A 17350-nucleotide genomic window follows, 5' to 3' on the forward strand; every position below is an offset into this window, starting at 1 on the left:
TTACCAACCAATCATAGGATCAAAGAAGGAAACTTCACCTCACCTCTTAGTTTGACAACAACAAATGACCCACATGGCCCCATCACTAAAGGTACCATTACCATATCATCTCTTCATAGTGTCATGTGGATTCCACTTTTGATCCTTTCATGGATACTTTTTATATTCCTCACATGATAGGTTACATGTAATATATATATATATATATAATTATGACTCATATGCAAGGACTAAGGAGTATTTTACAAAAAATAAAAGTGGAAAGTCCATTCTAAGGAAATGTTGTAATAGTAGTAAAGCTCTATTGTATTTTAGAAAAGTAATTTATCTTTCTTAAAATATTATTCTTAAATAATTTATTTTCTATTATCTATTTGTAATATTGAAAACTAATAAAAAATATTAAAAATTTTAGAATTACAAAAATATCATATTTGTAAAATTTATTATTATTATTATCAAATATGAAAAATACGTAAATAATAACTACACCACTACACCAGTTCCCAAAAGTTAGTGGTGATAAATGGAAGTAACTCGTAACCGGTAATAATGGTTATCAAAAATTAATGCATTAGTGAAAATGTTTTTATAAAATTACGACGAGTGTATCAATAATCCTTCTTTAAAAAAAAAAAAAAAAAAAAAAAGTGTAGTTAATGTTTTTTTTGGTCCTGAAAACTTGTTGCTTGATTTTTCTAGCCACCTTAAACATTGGAAATTTTGAAAAATATTTTATAAAAAGACAGAAGCTTAATATTCCATGAATGAGAGAAAAGTTGTGATAAGACGCTAAAGGCAATTACGTGAATAATAATAATCTAAATGCATCGAATTTTGTGTGATACAACTGTAACTAATTAAAGTAGAGTCGGTATAAATAATAATTTGCTGATTAAATACTTTGATGTGATTTATTACCAATTATGAAAATATTCAATAAAAATTACTTTTTTTAAAAAATGTTAAATCTAACCAAGACATTGTGGATCTTCAAAGATGAAAATTTTTCCCTTTTTTGGCTATTTTAACCATTGATTTAAAACAAGAAAACAAACCCAGATTTCAAGGAAGCCCATCTCTCGCTCTCTCTCCCTCTCTCTCCCCCTCTCTCTCTCTTGTTTGGTGAAGAATTAGTTTAAATTTGGTCACTGAAATCTCTGGAGACAAGGAGTGGGAGTCTAACACAGACAGTTCTGTTCTTGTAAAGACTTTGAAATTTTAAAACTCAACGTTTGTTTTTCTGCAATTGCAAAAGAAGAATAAAACAAGAAATGGGCATTGCTAATCAAGAAGCGATCAAGCAATTTCAGTCTTTAATGGAACAAAGTCAGCTTTCAAAACCCAACTCACATTTTTTTTAAAATTTATTTTAGTTTTTATATTTTGGTTTTGTCTATAATTATTAACGGAAAAGTTCGCATTTTTCTCTGGTATTCTATCAGTAGAGGAGCCACTGAAGAAAACATTTCAGGTTAGTATTTTTTTTTTTTTTTTCCTTCTGGGTTATAGTGATTTGATTTCTGTTTGAGTACTAAGAAAACAAGGAAAAAAGAGAAGAAAAATAAGAAACATACAACTGCAGGAAAAAGGAGGATTTGAGAATTGAAATTTTAAGGATTAAGCTCAGTTCACAGTTAAAGAATTTAGTATAGCTCTATTATTATTAATTTTTTTCGCTTATTGGTTTGGAAATTGACTAAATCAATATTAAGTACAAATTATGTTCGTTTTTTTACTCTGGGTTGGGGTGATGGGAGGCGGGATTTGATCTAGTTTGTAATATTCATTTGTTATTTCCTTTGTTTGTTGCTGGGTCTGATCTATATGTTGTTATTTTCTTTTTCTTCTGCTCATAAATAGGTGAACTATATATAGCTTTGAAATTGCATTGCTTTGCATTCCTTGAATTCTATGATTCACTGAAGAGAATGATTCTGTCATGTTGCCTACCAACGCATGGAGTCCTTTAATCTATATACTAGTTGTTGATACTGGATAGACTAAACAGGGGCTTTTATCCACTTGCATATTTCCTTCTATTGGAAGATTTCAGTTCCTTTCCATGTTCAATGACTAGTTGGAATCTTTGTGATACTTTGAATCGGATTGTAATACAATATTTTTGTTTTTTTGATCATACAGACTGCGAGAGTATACATTTCAAATTCCTTTTGAACTTAGCTAAACTAAATGGCTTTATATGGCGTCTGCCCTAGAATGTGTTTCAGCAGAACCCAACAGCTTTTGGTTTTTCAATGTGTGACTAAATTTGCAGCTGTAGTTTCCACATAGGAGTACTGGATCACAGACTTTGCCTTTTGATAAATTTTAGTATTTAAGGACTAAGTTTGAGGCTTTCAAGCGGAGTGATGAATAATTACATCCAGATGCAGTAACATAAAAGAATAGTGATCATAAATTGTCTCATTTTTGAAAAAATCATGTAGAGCTGCAAGATTTCATTTTAAAGTCTTTTGGTATGATACTCTATCATAGTTTATTTCGAGGAATTTGAATTGCAGGAAGACAACAAGGTAATGGCAAAGAGAATTTTTAGAATGGTTGACTTTTTTGTCCCTTTTGATTTATTGTGTTTAAGATTTATGTTTGGAAGTCTGTTGTTGTATTAAGGTGGCTATTTTGGCTCTCGACATGAACTCTAGTGAAGTATATCAAATAAACATTAACTTGAGGCTTGTTATGTGGCCTCCAGAATGTGCACCAGGGTTGTCCAAATGAAACATTTTTGCGGTTTCTCAAAGCAAGAGACTGGAATGTTGCTAAGGCCCATAAAATGGTTTGATCCATTTGCTTTTTTAAGAATATCGTTTGTGTTGCAACTTCTTCACAAATTTCAGTCTCCACAGCTTTCATCTGTCTTATTACTCTTTGCTATTATTGCCTTGTTGTTGCAGTTGATTGATTGTTTACAATGGAGAATACAAAACGAGATTGACAACATATTGGCGGTAAGTTTATTTGCACTTAAATGTTAGGTAGATACTGTAGTTTGTACATTATTGTTATTGGATGGAAGATTATTTGTTAGAGGCACAACCTTAAAGATATAAAAAGTAACTCATTATGGGACAAGCCCATACCCCTGTGAACAAAAGCTGTCATTTAGAATTGTCTTCTTTGAAATAAGCACCTCAATCATTGGTAAATTTCTTAATAGATTATTCCCTTTCACCCCTTTGAATACCATAAGGATGTAATATCTAATCCTTCAGAGTGCTGGTTGGAATAGGAAGCACTGAAATACAATCAATCTAATAAAACAAAAGACTAACAGAACATCTAAGCATGCAATGGATGTCTGTAGATAGTTTCATGACCACGTCTAACTCTTCTACTCTAAAATTCAAGTTTCACTTCATGGTTTTTCTTTTGTGAAGATCCACAAAAAGATGGTTTTTTGGATGTTTTAAAACAGCTAGATCTGCATTATTCTTTTAGCTAAACCTTGCAAGAATATCCAACAAATTCAATCAGAATATGTATGAGGTCTCAGGCATTTTAGTTCTAACAATTTATGACACAATGACTACATTGGTGAAACAACCTTGCATTCATTGTGTTCAATAACAATTATTCTTGATTTGATTATCCCTGTACAGAAACCAATCATTCCAGCTGATTTGTATAGTGCAATTCGAGATTCTCAGCTTATAGGATTATCAGGCTATACGAAAGAGGTATGCTCAAGTTTTTACCTTCTTCACATATATAGTTGTTATTGTTCCATTGCTGGCTTGCCCAAGAGGGTTGATGGTTTGAAGTCCATTTCTCCAGTGACACTTGAAAATTTTGGTTCCTTCTGAGTGGAATTTATTGTTTTGCTTATAGCAAGGGTTCTGCAATGTGAAAATTAGTCTCTTATGATCACAAAACTAATTTTTTCCCTATTCTCTGTTGAATCTTACAGGGTCTTCCTGTCATTGCCATTGGTGCTGGGCTCAGCACATTTGATAAAGCATCTGTAAGTATTTTATAACTTTATTATATATTTGGTATTACCTAAAGGATATAGTTAAAATTTTTACTTAGCAGCCACTGGGATTAGTTTTTATGAGTGGGTCATGTGATTATAGATGCTTATTCACACAATAAATTTGTTTTGGTTGCATTTGCATGTGAGAGAGAGACTCCCATATGAGTGTGAAAAGTGTAAGATTTTTTTTTTTTTTTTTGTCGACTTGCACTTAATAATAAAATCTGTTGATCTTTGGCATCACCTTGTTCTAATTCCTACTGTTTGTCTCTGGTGTTCGTTTGTTTTATTTCCATTTTAGGTGCACTACTATGTGCAGTCACACATCCAAATGAATGAGTATCGAGATCGTGTGATTTTGGTGAGCATGATATATGCCTACTTAACATTGTTAATAATCTCTATGATTTGCCATGTAACCTGGCTTGTTATTTTTTGTTTTAGCCTTCTGCAACCAAAAAGTATGGACGGCATATTAGCACATGTGTCAAAGTTTTAGATATGACTGGGTTGAAGCTTTCAGCATTGAATCAAATTAAGGTAACTTTCATATCGAGTAACCATCTAATTTATTATCTATGTTCTTTTTTCAGTGAAAATGATGTTCATATTAAAAGTCACCAACAAACCATTTAGGAGACATGATATTTGTGAAAACTACAGTAGCTTGCATATTAACAAAAATGTGTTCTTCAATTCTGAAGCCAAAAGTGAGGAGTTTAAGTCAAATTTTTATTTGAAAAGCCATCTAATTTGTCATTAGGTTTTGATACGCTCTATGGTTTCAAACCAAATTAGCTTGTTCACTTACTAAACAGTCTTCCTATGATCTAAGTTCTGGCTCTTGTTATCTTTTATTGCAGATATTGACAGCTATATCTACAGTTGATGACTTAAACTATCCAGAAAAAACAGAGACATATTATATTGTCAATGTCCCATATGTATTTTCAGCATGTTGGAAGGTTTAAATTTGTTTCTCAAGTGAACATTTTTTTTTATAGTCTCTAAATTCTCTTGATGCTGTAGATGTCCTATCAATAACTGAACCTATTGTAAAATACTTTTGCAGGTTGTAAAGCCTCTTTTACAAGAAAGAACAAGGAGGAAAATTCAGGTGTTGCAAGGCTGTGGAAGAGATGAATTGTTGAAGGCAAGGCAATATAACTAAATAACTGTAGTTTCTGAATTTCACTTCAGCATGCTCGTCTTTTGAATACAAGAATTGGGATTTATCTTCTAGTGCACCTTCTTCCATGCTCACAATAAACTTTCTAAAAAATACTTGACTTGAAAGTACTTTTTTGTGTGGTTGAGTGCCGATATGAGTGTGGTGATGTTTTATTTTTATTTTAGTGGAGCACAATGAGAGTATGTTCAGAAAAGCCAGACCTGCCAGTGAAGTTGGCTAATTATCTATGTGTCCACCACCATGAACAAAAGGTACCCATAGTGTGATAAAATCCAAATTTGCTTCCTAAAAACCTCTCTCTTGAACTTCCAACTTAATAGGAGAATGTGTGTTTCTATGGCCAACAGCAATTGGGATATTATATTACTAGTGTGTTTTTTAGATTTTGTGTTCTGGATTTTATATTTTATATTTTATGTATCTCAACTATGTTTTTTCTCATGGTTCTCCTAGGAGCAGTTGTTTTAGTGTTCTCCATGATGGTTGTTGTACTGTTAGTTCTTTTTCTGCCGTACTTAAAAAGGCTAATAAGAGGTTTGACCCTGTTTATTTCTCATTTCTTTACAGATAATGGATTATTCATCCCTTCCACATTTTTGTAGAAAAGAAGGCTCTGGCTCCTCTCGCCGCACAGGAACCGGAACTACTGAAAATTGTTTTTCTTTGGATCATGACTTCCACCAACAGGTATACAATTATATCAAACAGCAAGCTGCTCTTCTAGAATCCATTTCACCAATCAAACAAGGGTCAGTCCATGTCGATATCCCCGAGCCAGACCCAGAAGATACTAACATTGCTAAGACAATTGAATGTGAGTTCCATAAGTTCGGAGATCGGAATGGGCTCGCCAACTCTTTAAATGGCCTCAAAGTTAATGGTCACTAATTGTCTGGTGATAAAGTTTTCAAATACCTGCTGATACCATAACAGAACCCAACTTGGCTGATTCATTCCTGACTGCTTTGGAGGCAAGTCTTTGTACTTCAGTTGCCTAAATATATTATTAGTATTTGCTTGCATCAACTTGATGCAGGTTTCACAAGATAAGAAGCTAATATTTTTGTAGATTGATATTACCACTTTGGAGTGGATAATTATAACTCTGGCATTTGTATTACCTTCTCACGCTTATGCTAGAGAAAAAGCTATTCCATTATCTGTTTGCCTCATTCTAAGTAGTGTAAACAATGTTCATGTTGGCTTGGCTCAGACCTAGTGCATAACCCTAAATTCCTGATCCCTTGTTGGTTGGAGAAAAGAAATTTTAAACCTTGGTTGTAAAATTTCCGAAAGAAAAGGTAAGTAACTACGCTGGCAGTTCTGCTTATAATATCTATCTTACATTTGGAAATATATGTATTTTTTGTTAGGAAAGACAGACAGAAGAAAAGGTTTAAGCTGATGTGATATTCAGCAATATAAAGATAAATGTCATTAAACAAATGTAGCCTTAGAAAGTTGTGAAAATTTTAATTTAACATATCAAAGGGTATTATCATATACTAGTCATGTGTCCACGTTGCATTTATTTTTAAGAAATAAAATAATATTGTATGAGTTCATTATTTGTCTTCTTGTTCACTGGATTCCAAAGACTTGTGACACAAATTTATGCTTGCGTATTCCTATTGAATTTTTCTAATATTGATAGAAATACGTAATTTATTTAGAAGACACCTTCGCAGACTATCACATTATGATAATATAAACCTCAATAAATAGGAATAAGGAAGATAAGAAATAGGAATAAGTAAGATAAGTACTCGACAACCTAAAATTTTTAAATTTCTATTACTTAAAAATAATATTTAATGATATTATTAATTTTATTGGATGTTAGCATGCAAAGCAGTGAATTGCATTGCACGTGATGTGTAATTTAAGGAAAATATGACAATAAATGAAAGGTGTCTGTCGACATAAGGCTTGGAAAAAGACCTCATAGATTAATTATATGCATAATTACAAACTCCAAGTTTTACAAGAATACAAAACAAAGAAATTAATTCACAATTCTTACACACATGGAAGTAAGGACTTTGCTTTAAGGTCCTTTTCCCATTAATGCCAGCCAATCTTGCAAAGAGTGGATTCAAGGACATACAATAACCTACATGCTGGGTTTGGAAGTTCTATCTCAACTGTTTGTAGCAGCTATAGGCAACACCAACCGACACTGCAGCGCAGACCACAGCAAGAGCCGCATACGTATCTTCACGCTCCCAGCTCTCAAACCATGTAGGCATAGCACAAATCCTACGCGTAGACAACCCTTTTCCACTGTTCATCCGGGATAGTTGTCTCTTGCTATTCTTCTTATCGGGTGACACCTTTATACCCTTATCATTAGCATCCAGAGTCTCCTTTTGTGGTGAAACGGGGTTTTGGCAGCAAGAAGAAGATCTTCCATTTTGCTGGCAACATCCTGTAACTTCTAATTTAGTACTTAGTGCGCCGGTGCTTGCTTCATCTATCTGCGTTTGTGTCAACTTTTTACTGTTCTTTCCTACATCTGTCTCTCCATTTAGTTGGAGCCTTAGTTCTTGGGATTTGATTTGTTCTTCTTCAGATGAACCCATTTGGCCCCTGTATCAGCATACAGATGCCCACCAAAGAAGAATTACCTCAAAACTACCTCCATTAAGGAAAATTAAAACTCAAAAGGCAAAGCTTAGACATTCAGAAATTTGATTATTACCTCCATAGCCAATCTACTATCTCTCCTTTTTCAACATGCTGCTCAAGTAATACGGAGACATCATCAGGAGTGACATATCCATACCTGTAGGATTTAAAACTATTATTTTAGAAATGCTTAATTATATGAAAATAGATCTATAAACCAAAGAAACAGAGGAAGTTATAAGCAATTGCCAAAACATGTATCTGCCACTTACCAGTGTCCAGTGATGACCCCACTGAGACTTGATCCAAATATAATGACATTCCCTGCATACTTGTGCCCTCCAATGTGAGAGCATGGGCTGACAGATACTTTGCCTTGAAGTCCATGTAATTCTATCTCTTCTTTGAACTTACTAACTAAAGCAGGTCCACAAACACCACACCGACGATCTCGGGACCCATGAGAACATACAAAAACATAACTACCCTTTAGTATTTCTGGAGTTCCAGGCAGCCATTCACCATCCTTCACAAGCACTTCCTCAACAAATGTGTCGACATCAAAATGTGTCAATCTCCTGCATCCTTTGCTAAGGTCAAGATCAGTGTGAAAGCAGAAAAGAACAAATTCAAGAATAGGATCTCCAACCAAAAAATCAGCCATTGATTAACCTGTATCTGATCATATCTGGGAAGATTAATACATCTCCATTTGATGTCTCGATCCCATCATGCCCCTCACAAATCGTCAAGCGAGTCTAGATGTTGAAAGTGGCAAAATAAAGAAAACTAATAAGTTCATCTATTTACTGATTTACTTATTTTTAGAAAACAATAGCTAACTTGACTCTCAGCCAGTATGGGTAAATAGTAACTGTTAGCACAGGCGTATTTACATCCAGATACATATTTGCATAAAGACATGCAGTTATCAAATGGACACATATACAGCATACTCTATTAAGTAGTCAACCACAAATGGCATCCAACAGCATGGGAGAACAGAAAGCTGATTCAACCTAAGCAAGTCAATGGCAAGCATTTAGCCAAAAATAATCATTCACTGGTTGAACTTCTATACTTTTGCTTTTCTATGATTTATGAAACAAAAATGTAACCAACTTTGCATGATACCAACAATGATATTCATCTTGTGATTTATGCTATATATCCAAATCATATTTCTTCTACATCCTTCTCATGCAGGCACATGAGAATTTGAATTTCAACACAGGCATAGTGAATATGAAGTGTCACATTACACAATTTACAGGTCACATGCACATTAAAGAAACAAACATGCAGTGCTGTATCAACAAACAAAAAAGTTCCAGCTTTTATGTTGTTTCCTTCACAACATATCACAATGGACTATTATGCTAAATATGACCAAACAATCCAAATATGAACAGTTGAGCAAAAAGAAATCATAAAGGAAAGTGAAAGCTAAGGTGTTGAATGATCACCATAGAAATGAATAAAGAAAGCGCAGCCAATCTGTCAATCACATTTTTTACCCAATAAGGAAGCTTGTCATGAATAAAAGCCTCCACTGATTGTCAAACTCAAAATTTTGTACTTCTGATAATAACGAACTGCATGGATTCTGTGATACTAAAGAGACGAAAGAGTTCAAAACCAGCTTCTCATTCTTAATGCAAAAACTTATCCAGTAATAGATGTACAGAAAGTCTGAAATTATGATGTAAATACGAAAATTTATGTACTGTTCATGAGTTGCTTCACCAAAGCAGTTAAAGTAATTCTGCTTAAGATTTTACTACTGACAAATTTGCCTGTAACATAAGGAATAAAGCAGTTCAACAATCCCAAGAAGGGGCTGATAATAAAATTTATCTAGCTTGATGGTATATGGTTCAAAAGTTCAACCCCCATAAATTTCATAATTTCAGAAATCTCACTATGTTGTTTATATGATGAGTAAGCTCCAACCATTAATGGTCTACATAACATTGTCATTCTTACTTTTGCAGGATCACATAATAATAGTATCTCAAGGTTGAAATTTACTCTCCCTTGACTAAGTCCAAGAAAATAACATCAAAGTTTCCAAGAAAAGCATTAATTTTGGAAACAGTTAACCTATGCGGCCATATTCATTGTGCAAATCCTGATACGCATTCCTTGTCAAAACTCAAGTTCGCTATTGATCAACCCCACGTCACTTAAATGAAAAAAAAAAAAAAATCCAGAATTAACATTCTTTAATGAGTTCAGAAACAAAGCGAATTCACAAGACACATAAACTCAAGTTGATCGCCAACGAAGTACAACCATTCCATGACCTATGAGAACATATGTAACTAACACTAAGACCAACCACTGCAAAGACCAAGACAGACTAAATCACACCATTAATCACTCATTAACACACCTCATTCTAAAATATCCAAATATGAGATTCAAGAACACAGTCTGGAAGCACAATTCTATAAACCTCAGTCAACCGAAAAGAAATTAGCCTTCATAAAAGTTCATAAAATCTAAATCAGCCACTTCCAAATCAGCCCTAAAATTTAAGTGATCCTATGGTCACTTCTGAAACTCAAACAATCTATAAACCACCACGATCTCATTCAAATTTATGTGTTACCTAGACCACCCCACATCAAAATTGAAGCCAAAAGCTACACCTTCAAATCACCATAAACAGAACCAACCCAAAAATCATCAAAAGAAAAACCTACTATAATGCACGAAAAATACAACAATCTACATCAAAACAGAATCCAAAAACTCAGTTGAAATTCACTCAAACAAAACCAACCATGCAAATTATAGTTAAATTCACAAACAAATAAACCCACTTCATTTCACTCAAATTAAAACGATCCATAAAAAAAAAATAAAAAAAATATAAAAAAAGAGGGGAAAGGAAGACCTCTTTCTTCATGTAACTCTTCCTAGCCATGACAGCAGCAGAGAGCAACCTAGGCAACCGATCAAACTCAGCAGCCTCAATCCTCGGTGGCCAGACAGAAGGATGCTTGTAACATAAGAACACATGACGCTCATAGAACTGCACAGTCCCAGCAAGCGGGCTCTGTCTGAACTCAGGCCTAGAGAAGCCGAACTCGACGTCGCTGCTGCTGGCGCTTTCGTTGAGAAAACCGGCGTCGTTCTGGAAGCTATTGGAGGCGCTGCCGAGGTGAGAGCCAGATGGGTCTGCAGTTAGGAAGGTAGTGTCAAGATGGTCAGAAACTGTGATCGGAGAGGACGAGGAAGATGGGTTATTTGTGTATGGAAGTGGGTCTTCTCTATTGCTTGACATTTTAGACATATAAAAGAAAGGGCTTTTGGAGAGGAATTTGGACAAAAGGAATAGAGATGGAGTCTGAAGAGGCTTTAGTTCCAGTGGTATGGGAAGTGAGAATACGTTTGTAGTTTGTACCAAGCACCCTTTTTTTTTTGAACCGAGTTTGTAGTTGTACTAAGCTGTCTCGGACATTTTGTTTGGTTAATTTTCCCAGTTGTTCTGGCCTTCTTCAATTTTTCTCATAATTTTAGGCCTTTAGTGAGTGAGCTTCTTTCCATTTCATTTCTTTTCTTTTATTTTTTTAAATTTTCCTCTTATTTTTTATTGTAAAATTATTTTCTTAATCTATTAACACACAAGCAATATGTTTTTCTTACAATATGCAAAAGAAAGAAACAATGAGTTAATGTAATGAATAATTAAGGAAAAAGTGTTATAGATTTTAGGTTTTTCATTTCATTTCTGTTCTCGCATTTTATTTGATTATAGGAATAAACATTGCGTGAGCCATTAAACTAATAACCTATTGATATTCTAAAAAAATAAAAATAAAAATAATGATACCCTATTAAATGATGTCTACCTATTTTGTAGCTTTTACTTCTAGCCCTAACATATCCTCCTCCAGTTGAATCAGAAAAACTCCAATTGCCTTGTCGCTGACATTGGAAACATGCAGCCATTTAGCATTAGCAATAATATAAGCCCCCACTAAAAAGACAGGAAAACAAAGCCTAACACGTAGATTATAAATGTTTTCTTACACCACATGCTTGGTGCCTAGACCATTAATTGGGGGATAAACTATGGCTGGCAAGTGATTTTGAAGGACCCAAATTGCTATAATGTAGGTTTGGCTGCAAATGGAATATGTTGCTATTGCCTATTGCAAGGGTCAAAAGCAGTCTTAGGTGGTTCTAGTTGTGTTTTAGATTTAGGGCTAAGGAGATGACCACTTGTGTTTTAAACAAGATAATGTCATTTCCAATTGCGAAAACATATACATCTTAGTCTATTTCTAGATGTATCATCTATAACCTATTTTTCAATATTCAGGAATATCATATAGTCAGTCCTTCCTGGCTAATGCACGACAAGAATTGATATAAAAGAAACCATTCCTGCTGTATATGTTTAGGAGCAAATCAAGTTAGGGTTGGTGAAGAAAGTTAGCCCAACCAAACCTGAAAATGAATTATCATCCGACCTCTGCTTTTTAAAATCAATAAAATGATGGATACTTGATTTTTTGGGGGTTATCCCACTTAAAGCAGGCTCTCACTCACCCAATTCTAGTCAGATGACAGATTCAATGCGGTCCAGAAAGCATCACTGTTAGGTGTTCACCATTGCCAACCCATCTGTCAAGGGCCACCCTGCCCAAGTTAAAAGGGGCTCACTTGTTTCCGCCTCCATCGCTTGAAGAAACAATCTTAAAAAGGAAGAAATCATTTCCTAATGCAGATCCTCAATCATTATCTAATAACTTGTCCCATATACAAAATCCACACTTCCCTAAACTTGCTTCCCTTCTAACCTTTAAATATTCACTCTTCTTCCTCAAAGAGACCAGAGATTCATGCAATTTGATTCCACTAGTTTCAAATGTACACACAATCAACTCATAAACATCGCCTCTCTCAACAATTAATAATCACACAAAGGTCTTGCAAACACAAGTTTCAGACAGGCTTCTCACCAGGCAGGTAAGAAGGAGACCCACCTTCAATTTGGTTTTTCTTCCGCTGGAAAATACCACTGAGATTAGGCAAAAGTGCTTTCTTGGAAACAGAATTCTTTTCTTTCTCCAACTTCCGGACCTCAACTTTATGTGGTGCTGGGTTCTGCTTTTGAATCCTATAATGACGCGGGGATGATTCTAATGACTTTTCTGTTTCTGCAAGAATACGGGATGCAGTTTCAGCTGCCTTCTTTTGCTCTCGTTCACGCCACCTTCTAAGTTCACCCTCAACTGCTCTCTTGGCTGCTTCAGCCATCTCTGCCCTCTTAAGAGCCTCCTGAGTTGCAACCTTCATATCCTCAATCTCCTTCTGTATTGTCTCAAATCTCTTGAGAGACTCAATTTCACTAGCCTTTACAGCTTCGACCTGAGCCATGGCAGCTGCCACTTTCATTTCTGCCAAAGAGTCAGACTCCTCAACTTTCCGGCTCAAGGCCTCAAACTCTTCCCTTGAGATCGTGATATTGGCACCAGACCCAGAAGTTGAAGCACGTGCAGCATTAGTTCTCTCTGATAACATGCTAATCTGATCAAGTGCCCTTGACTCTGCCGTTCTTGCTTCCTCAGCTTCTTCCAGAGCAATCCTTAGCTTCTTTTCTGCTTCCTCAAATGCAATCCTGGTTGCTTCAGCTTCCTTCTTCAACTCCTCAGCCTTGAGCTTCATTTCTTCAGCTTCTTGTCGTGCATTCTCTGCTTCAGATGATAGCTGGTGGAGAGTTGAGATCATTTCTTCAGAGGCACCTCGCGCTTTAGATTCCTGTGCAAGGGCTGCTTCAAGCTCAGCCTTGCTTTTTCGGAGCTTAACATGCAGATTCCCAGCAATGGATTCTGTTTCTGCCTCTTTCTCCTTCAATTCAGAATGCTCCTTCTTCACATTCTCAAGCTCCAGCTTCAGAGATTCCAACAAGCTTTGCAAGGAACTTTCCTCTTCTGCTACTTTCTGCAATGATTCCTTAGCACCATCCAGCTCTGACGTGACAGTTCTCACAGAATCTAGATCAGATGCCTTTGCATTTTCCATCTGCTTTTGCAGGGCATCAATCTCATTCATTGTTTCAGCTAGTTGCTTTTCAAGATTCTGAGCAAGTTCAGGATCAAACTCATTCTTTAATCCAAGCAGTTTACTTGCAGATGTTTCCAGGGTTGCTTTATAGGACTGCCTCAGAACATCCTTTTCAGCAAATATTTGTGCTTGCTCTTGCTGGGCTTGAAGAGAAGCAAGCTTCACTTGCCCAATCGATTCCTGTAGAGCTGAGATTTCCTTAGAGAGCTCGCCAGCTTTTTCTACATTTGCTTTGGCTGCATCTTCTGCTTCAGCAGCTTGGTTTAAGGCAGCAAGTTTTACTTCCAATGATGCATCACATTCCTGTCGAATCTTTCGAAGCTCTTGCTTTGCAGTGTCAAGTTCAGTAAATACATTCATATACTGTTCCCTGGCAGATTCCAAGTCATGATTCCTAGCACCATCAGATCCAGAAATATCACCAGTCTTAGTGTCTTCCATTTGTTTTGCCTTATTTTTTGCAGTTTCTCTTGACCTAATTGCTGAATCTTTTAATTCAGTGATAGTTCTCAGTTTTTGAGTCAGATCCTCAACTGTTCTTTTAGCACTTTCAAGTTCAGTAAGTGCTTGCGCCTTTGTTGTTCCTGCATTCTTCAGTTGATCCTTTAACTTCTTCAGCTCTTTCTTGGATATGTGAAGCTGAGTCTCCTTGGCCAAGATGGACTTCAGTCATGAAGCAAAATAAGTCAATTGAGCTAACAAGAGGAGTACTGAATACAAACGTCATAAATATGAAGAATCCAAGAAGGTAATAGGGAAAACATATTAAATACCAGTTACCATATTTTTATCTTCTGCAATAAGTTGGGGATTCCCGAAGATTCTTACTTCCAACATTTATGGCCTTTTGACAATGAATATCCAGATAATAGAGAAAACAATTTTATGAGAAGCTCAGAAAATTTGCACCATAAGTCCAAACATAATTTTGTTTAAGATTACTTACCAAATCTTAAGTACTAAAATTTGCATCATATATGATTGATTAGTCCATACAACATATAAAGGAAAATTGTGCATTGTATTCAAATCCTATGATTGTCATACTACACAGACTCTGCATTAACCTTCACAAAATAAGTAGATGTTGTCAAAGTTTTAACCTACTCATTAATATACTGTACAGGCAGTAAAAGGAGTATTTAGATGCTCACTTATAAGTTATAACAACTTATATATAATACTTTTTTTACCTCTGTAGGTTTTGCCTTCTTGATGGCCAATTTTTCACCTGAGAAAGCACCTTCACCAAAGAGTGTGACAGCATCTTTAACAGATTGAAATGGTGCGCTAGTATCAATCTCTCCCACCTCCACTTTAGGAGGGGAATCCGTAGCATCTTGACTATCTTTTGTACCCATATCACTTTATTTATTTATGTATTTTCAATTGTCAAAAAATCTCCTGTTAAAGAGAATCAAACAATTCTCATTAATAATATGCAGGAAATAAGATATATGGTTGGAAAACAATCTCAAACGTACTGCACATTGAAAATCTTTTTGCAGATAGAAGTAAATTACAACCACTGGTTATTGTTTTATAAATTGATAGAACATATTCGCTAAAGAGCCAAATGTAGTTCATACCAGGGGTTCATGGAGAAAAACATGAGAAATTCATGCATATAAAAACACCAAGCCAGCAAAAACCTATAGCATTTTTATTCCATTCCCGAGAATTTCTTTTCAATAACTGGTATAGAGTTTATAACTCTATAATTGCTCTTTCACAACCTAAACTACATGGACTTGAAAAGTAAGGAGAAACCTAGGCACTCTGTAGATGCATTCAAGCAGAATCATTTCTTTTTTAAAAAAGAAAAACTGACTTTCCTATAGAGACAGCACCTTGAGAAAGGCTGATAAAATTCAAGTAAACTGAACCACAATCAAGTCAGCTATCTAATAAACTCATAAGAAGTATACTTTACCTAACACATGGCAAATGACAGTTTGATAGTTTTTATTTGTGTGGTAAACACACAGCATGTCCAAAGAGAAGCAGCTTTTGTATACACCTAACAACAATTATCTCCTGCATTCTGGCTCAAACTGGATATTTGACAAAGATGCTTACCATTTCTTGAAACCTAGACGACATAAAAAGTTATCAACGTGATAAATGATCAATAAGCCATGCAACTACCACTACTAGACCCTCCCTCTAAAATCCCCACTAATCTGACTCCACAGCCAGCTAGGTTCAACAAGCTCTTAAAAACAATGTGAAATAGATCTCAGGAACATGCTTATAAATCTTCTGAAAGTAACAAGGACTATCCAGAACCTTCAGCATAAATCCCCATGATTCATTTTCTTTCTCATAATTTATTTCCAAGAAAATTTTTCATGGCTCTTCAATAAAATATGTCATCTTCACGAAGAATTGAACCCATATATTACCATTTCTTTTTCATCTTTTTGACAAACCAATTTCTCATATCCAAATAGGCCATACTATACAAATTCCTAGCAATGAGCACCAGAATAATACTTCCCCAGAAATAGTTCCCAAATTCAAGCTTAAACCTACATTATCATCAACAAACATCTACTGATAAAAAAAATCTTTTAAGTCGCCATTATTTCAATTTTATTTACATAACATAATTAACAAAGAAACAAAAAATGAAATTCAATAAACAAAAAGCGAGACAAAACAAACTCCAAAAAAAGTTCTTTTCTTTTTTTCTTAAAAGGCAAAAACAGCTTTAAAACTACAAACATAACAAAAAAGGAAAAGGAAAGGAAAACCTTAAAATCACTTACCCAAACAAACCCTAATCAAGCTGGAGGGACAATCTAAACCAAACGGTCAAAATGAACAATCATGACATCTTCACTCAATTTCGAAACTAGGAATAATTCTTGATGATCTTCTTCTTTATCTCATGGAAAGTCAAAAACCATTTTAATCTTTTGCCACAAAGACACAAACCCACCACGGAATCCTAAAGTTGGTTGGGGAGGCGAGAATCTCCAAGAAAATTCGGCAATGATTTTCTTAGCCAAGAAAGTAAATTTTTCTCGGATTATATACGAGTTTTGAATCAGAAGTTGGAAAAGGGACGCTTTTGGGGAATCGAAACAAAAATTTAAGTTAAAAATACTCCGAGAGAGAGAGAGTTTTAAAAAATTTGAACTGTTCAGAGACAAATTTTATATCAGATCAGCGAGTCAAGTGGAGAAGAGAGAGAGAGAATAGATATGTTGCTTTCTCAAGTCGTACTTCGTGTTGCTTCGGCTTTTCCGGTTGAATAGAAGGGCAATATTGACTATTATGTACAATTTAGAGAAGCATCAGTCACTTTTGCATGAGTGAGACATTTTAGAAAAAAGAAAGAGAGAGAGTCTTTAGGGGTTTTCAACTGAAATAAATCTCATGAATTAAATATTTGTGGGTAATCTATATTTACATTTATCCTTTTTAACAGTTGAAACACTTAATTT

General features: G+C 35.0%; 3 protein-coding genes across 8 annotated transcripts; 1 reads left to right on the top strand and 2 right to left on the bottom strand.

The window, feature by feature from the left end:
- The first annotated feature begins 982 nt into the window (after window positions 1-982).
- On the top strand, window positions 983-6348 carry LOC105633114 (Sec14p-like phosphatidylinositol transfer family protein). Of its 2 annotated transcripts, XM_089724337.1 has the most exons (12): window positions 983-1329; window positions 1446-1474; window positions 2717-2800; window positions 2919-2972; window positions 3624-3701; window positions 3932-3985; window positions 4299-4358; window positions 4442-4537; window positions 4861-4962; window positions 5070-5150; window positions 5354-5440; window positions 5757-6348. In XM_089724337.1, the coding sequence occupies exons 1-12, from the start codon at window positions 1275-1277 to the stop codon at window positions 6075-6077; spliced, it is 1101 nt and encodes a 366-aa protein (XP_089580463.1). In that variant the 5' UTR covers window positions 983-1274; the 3' UTR covers window positions 6078-6348. The 2 variants fall into 2 exon arrangements, with proteins under 2 accessions (XP_089580463.1, XP_012071048.1); XM_012215658.4 differs by lacking the exon at window positions 5354-5440 and having other exon boundaries at window positions 988-1329.
- Window positions 6349-7118: 770 nt separating this feature from the next.
- LOC105633115 (uncharacterized) lies at window positions 7119-11344 on the bottom strand. Of its 2 annotated transcripts, none has more exons than XM_020678821.3 (5): window positions 10720-11344; window positions 8490-8575; window positions 8090-8407; window positions 7891-7974; window positions 7119-7778 (listed from the first exon to the last, which is right to left on the bottom strand). In XM_020678821.3, exons 1-5 carry the CDS (start codon window positions 11116-11118, stop codon window positions 7325-7327), a joined length of 1341 nt encoding a protein of 446 aa, XP_020534480.1. In that variant the 5' UTR covers window positions 11119-11344; the 3' UTR covers window positions 7119-7324. The 2 variants fall into 2 exon arrangements, with proteins under 2 accessions (XP_020534480.1, XP_012071049.1); XM_012215659.4 differs by having other exon boundaries at window positions 8090-8395; window positions 10720-11338.
- Window positions 11345-12545: 1201 nt separating this feature from the next.
- LOC105633116 (weak chloroplast movement under blue light protein (DUF827)) lies at window positions 12546-17110 on the bottom strand. 4 transcript variants are annotated; one of them, XM_037635312.2, is made up of 4 exons: window positions 16670-17110; window positions 15832-15990; window positions 15092-15302; window positions 12546-14561 (listed from the first exon to the last, which is right to left on the bottom strand). In XM_037635312.2, exons 3-4 carry the CDS (start codon window positions 15257-15259, stop codon window positions 12777-12779), a joined length of 1953 nt encoding a protein of 650 aa, XP_037491240.1. In that variant the 5' UTR covers window positions 15260-15302; window positions 15832-15990; window positions 16670-17110; the 3' UTR covers window positions 12546-12776. The 4 variants fall into 4 exon arrangements, with proteins under 4 accessions (XP_037491240.1, XP_012071051.1, XP_012071053.1 ...); XM_012215661.4 differs by lacking the exon at window positions 15832-15990; XM_012215663.4 differs by lacking the exons at window positions 15832-15990; window positions 16670-17110 and adding an exon at window positions 14679-14742 and having other exon boundaries at window positions 15092-15227.
- Window positions 17111-17350: the final 240 nt, after the last annotated feature.

The sequence above is a fragment of the Jatropha curcas genome, chromosome 7, assembly GCF_041381405.1.
Source record: "Jatropha curcas cultivar XTBG-Jc1 chromosome 7, XTBG_Jcur_1.0, whole genome shotgun sequence".
In the NCBI taxonomy this organism is placed as follows: domain Eukaryota; kingdom Viridiplantae; phylum Streptophyta; class Magnoliopsida; order Malpighiales; family Euphorbiaceae; genus Jatropha; species Jatropha curcas.

Bases quoted from the DNA above. Each gene is read 5' to 3' on its own strand.
- LOC105633115 (XM_020678821.3), bottom strand. From the start codon at position 11,118: ATGTCTAAAATGTCAAGCAATAGAGAAGACCCACTTCCATACACAAAT. The intron at 8,576-10,719 runs GTCTTCCTTTCC...TTCAACATCTAG, and splicing joins AGAGTTACATGAAGAAAGAG to ACTCGCTTGACGATTTGTGA. The intron at 8,408-8,489 runs GTTAATCAATGG...TCTTGACCTTAG, and splicing joins CCAGATATGATCAGATACAG to CAAAGGATGCAGGAGATTGA.
- LOC105633116 (XM_012215661.4), bottom strand. From the start codon at position 15,259: ATGGGTACAAAAGATAGTCAAGATGCTACGGATTCCCCTCCTAAAGTG. The intron at 14,562-15,091 runs GTAAAAAAAGTA...TCATGACTGAAG, and splicing joins AGAAGGCAAAACCTACAGAG to TCCATCTTGGCCAAGGAGAC.
- LOC105633114 (XM_089724337.1), top strand. From the start codon at position 1,275: ATGGGCATTGCTAATCAAGAAGCGATCAAGCAATTTCAGTCTTTAATG. The intron at 4,359-4,441 runs GTGAGCATGATA...TTTTTGTTTTAG, and splicing joins ATCGAGATCGTGTGATTTTG to CCTTCTGCAACCAAAAAGTA. The intron at 4,963-5,069 runs GTTTAAATTTGT...ATACTTTTGCAG, and splicing joins TATTTTCAGCATGTTGGAAG to GTTGTAAAGCCTCTTTTACA.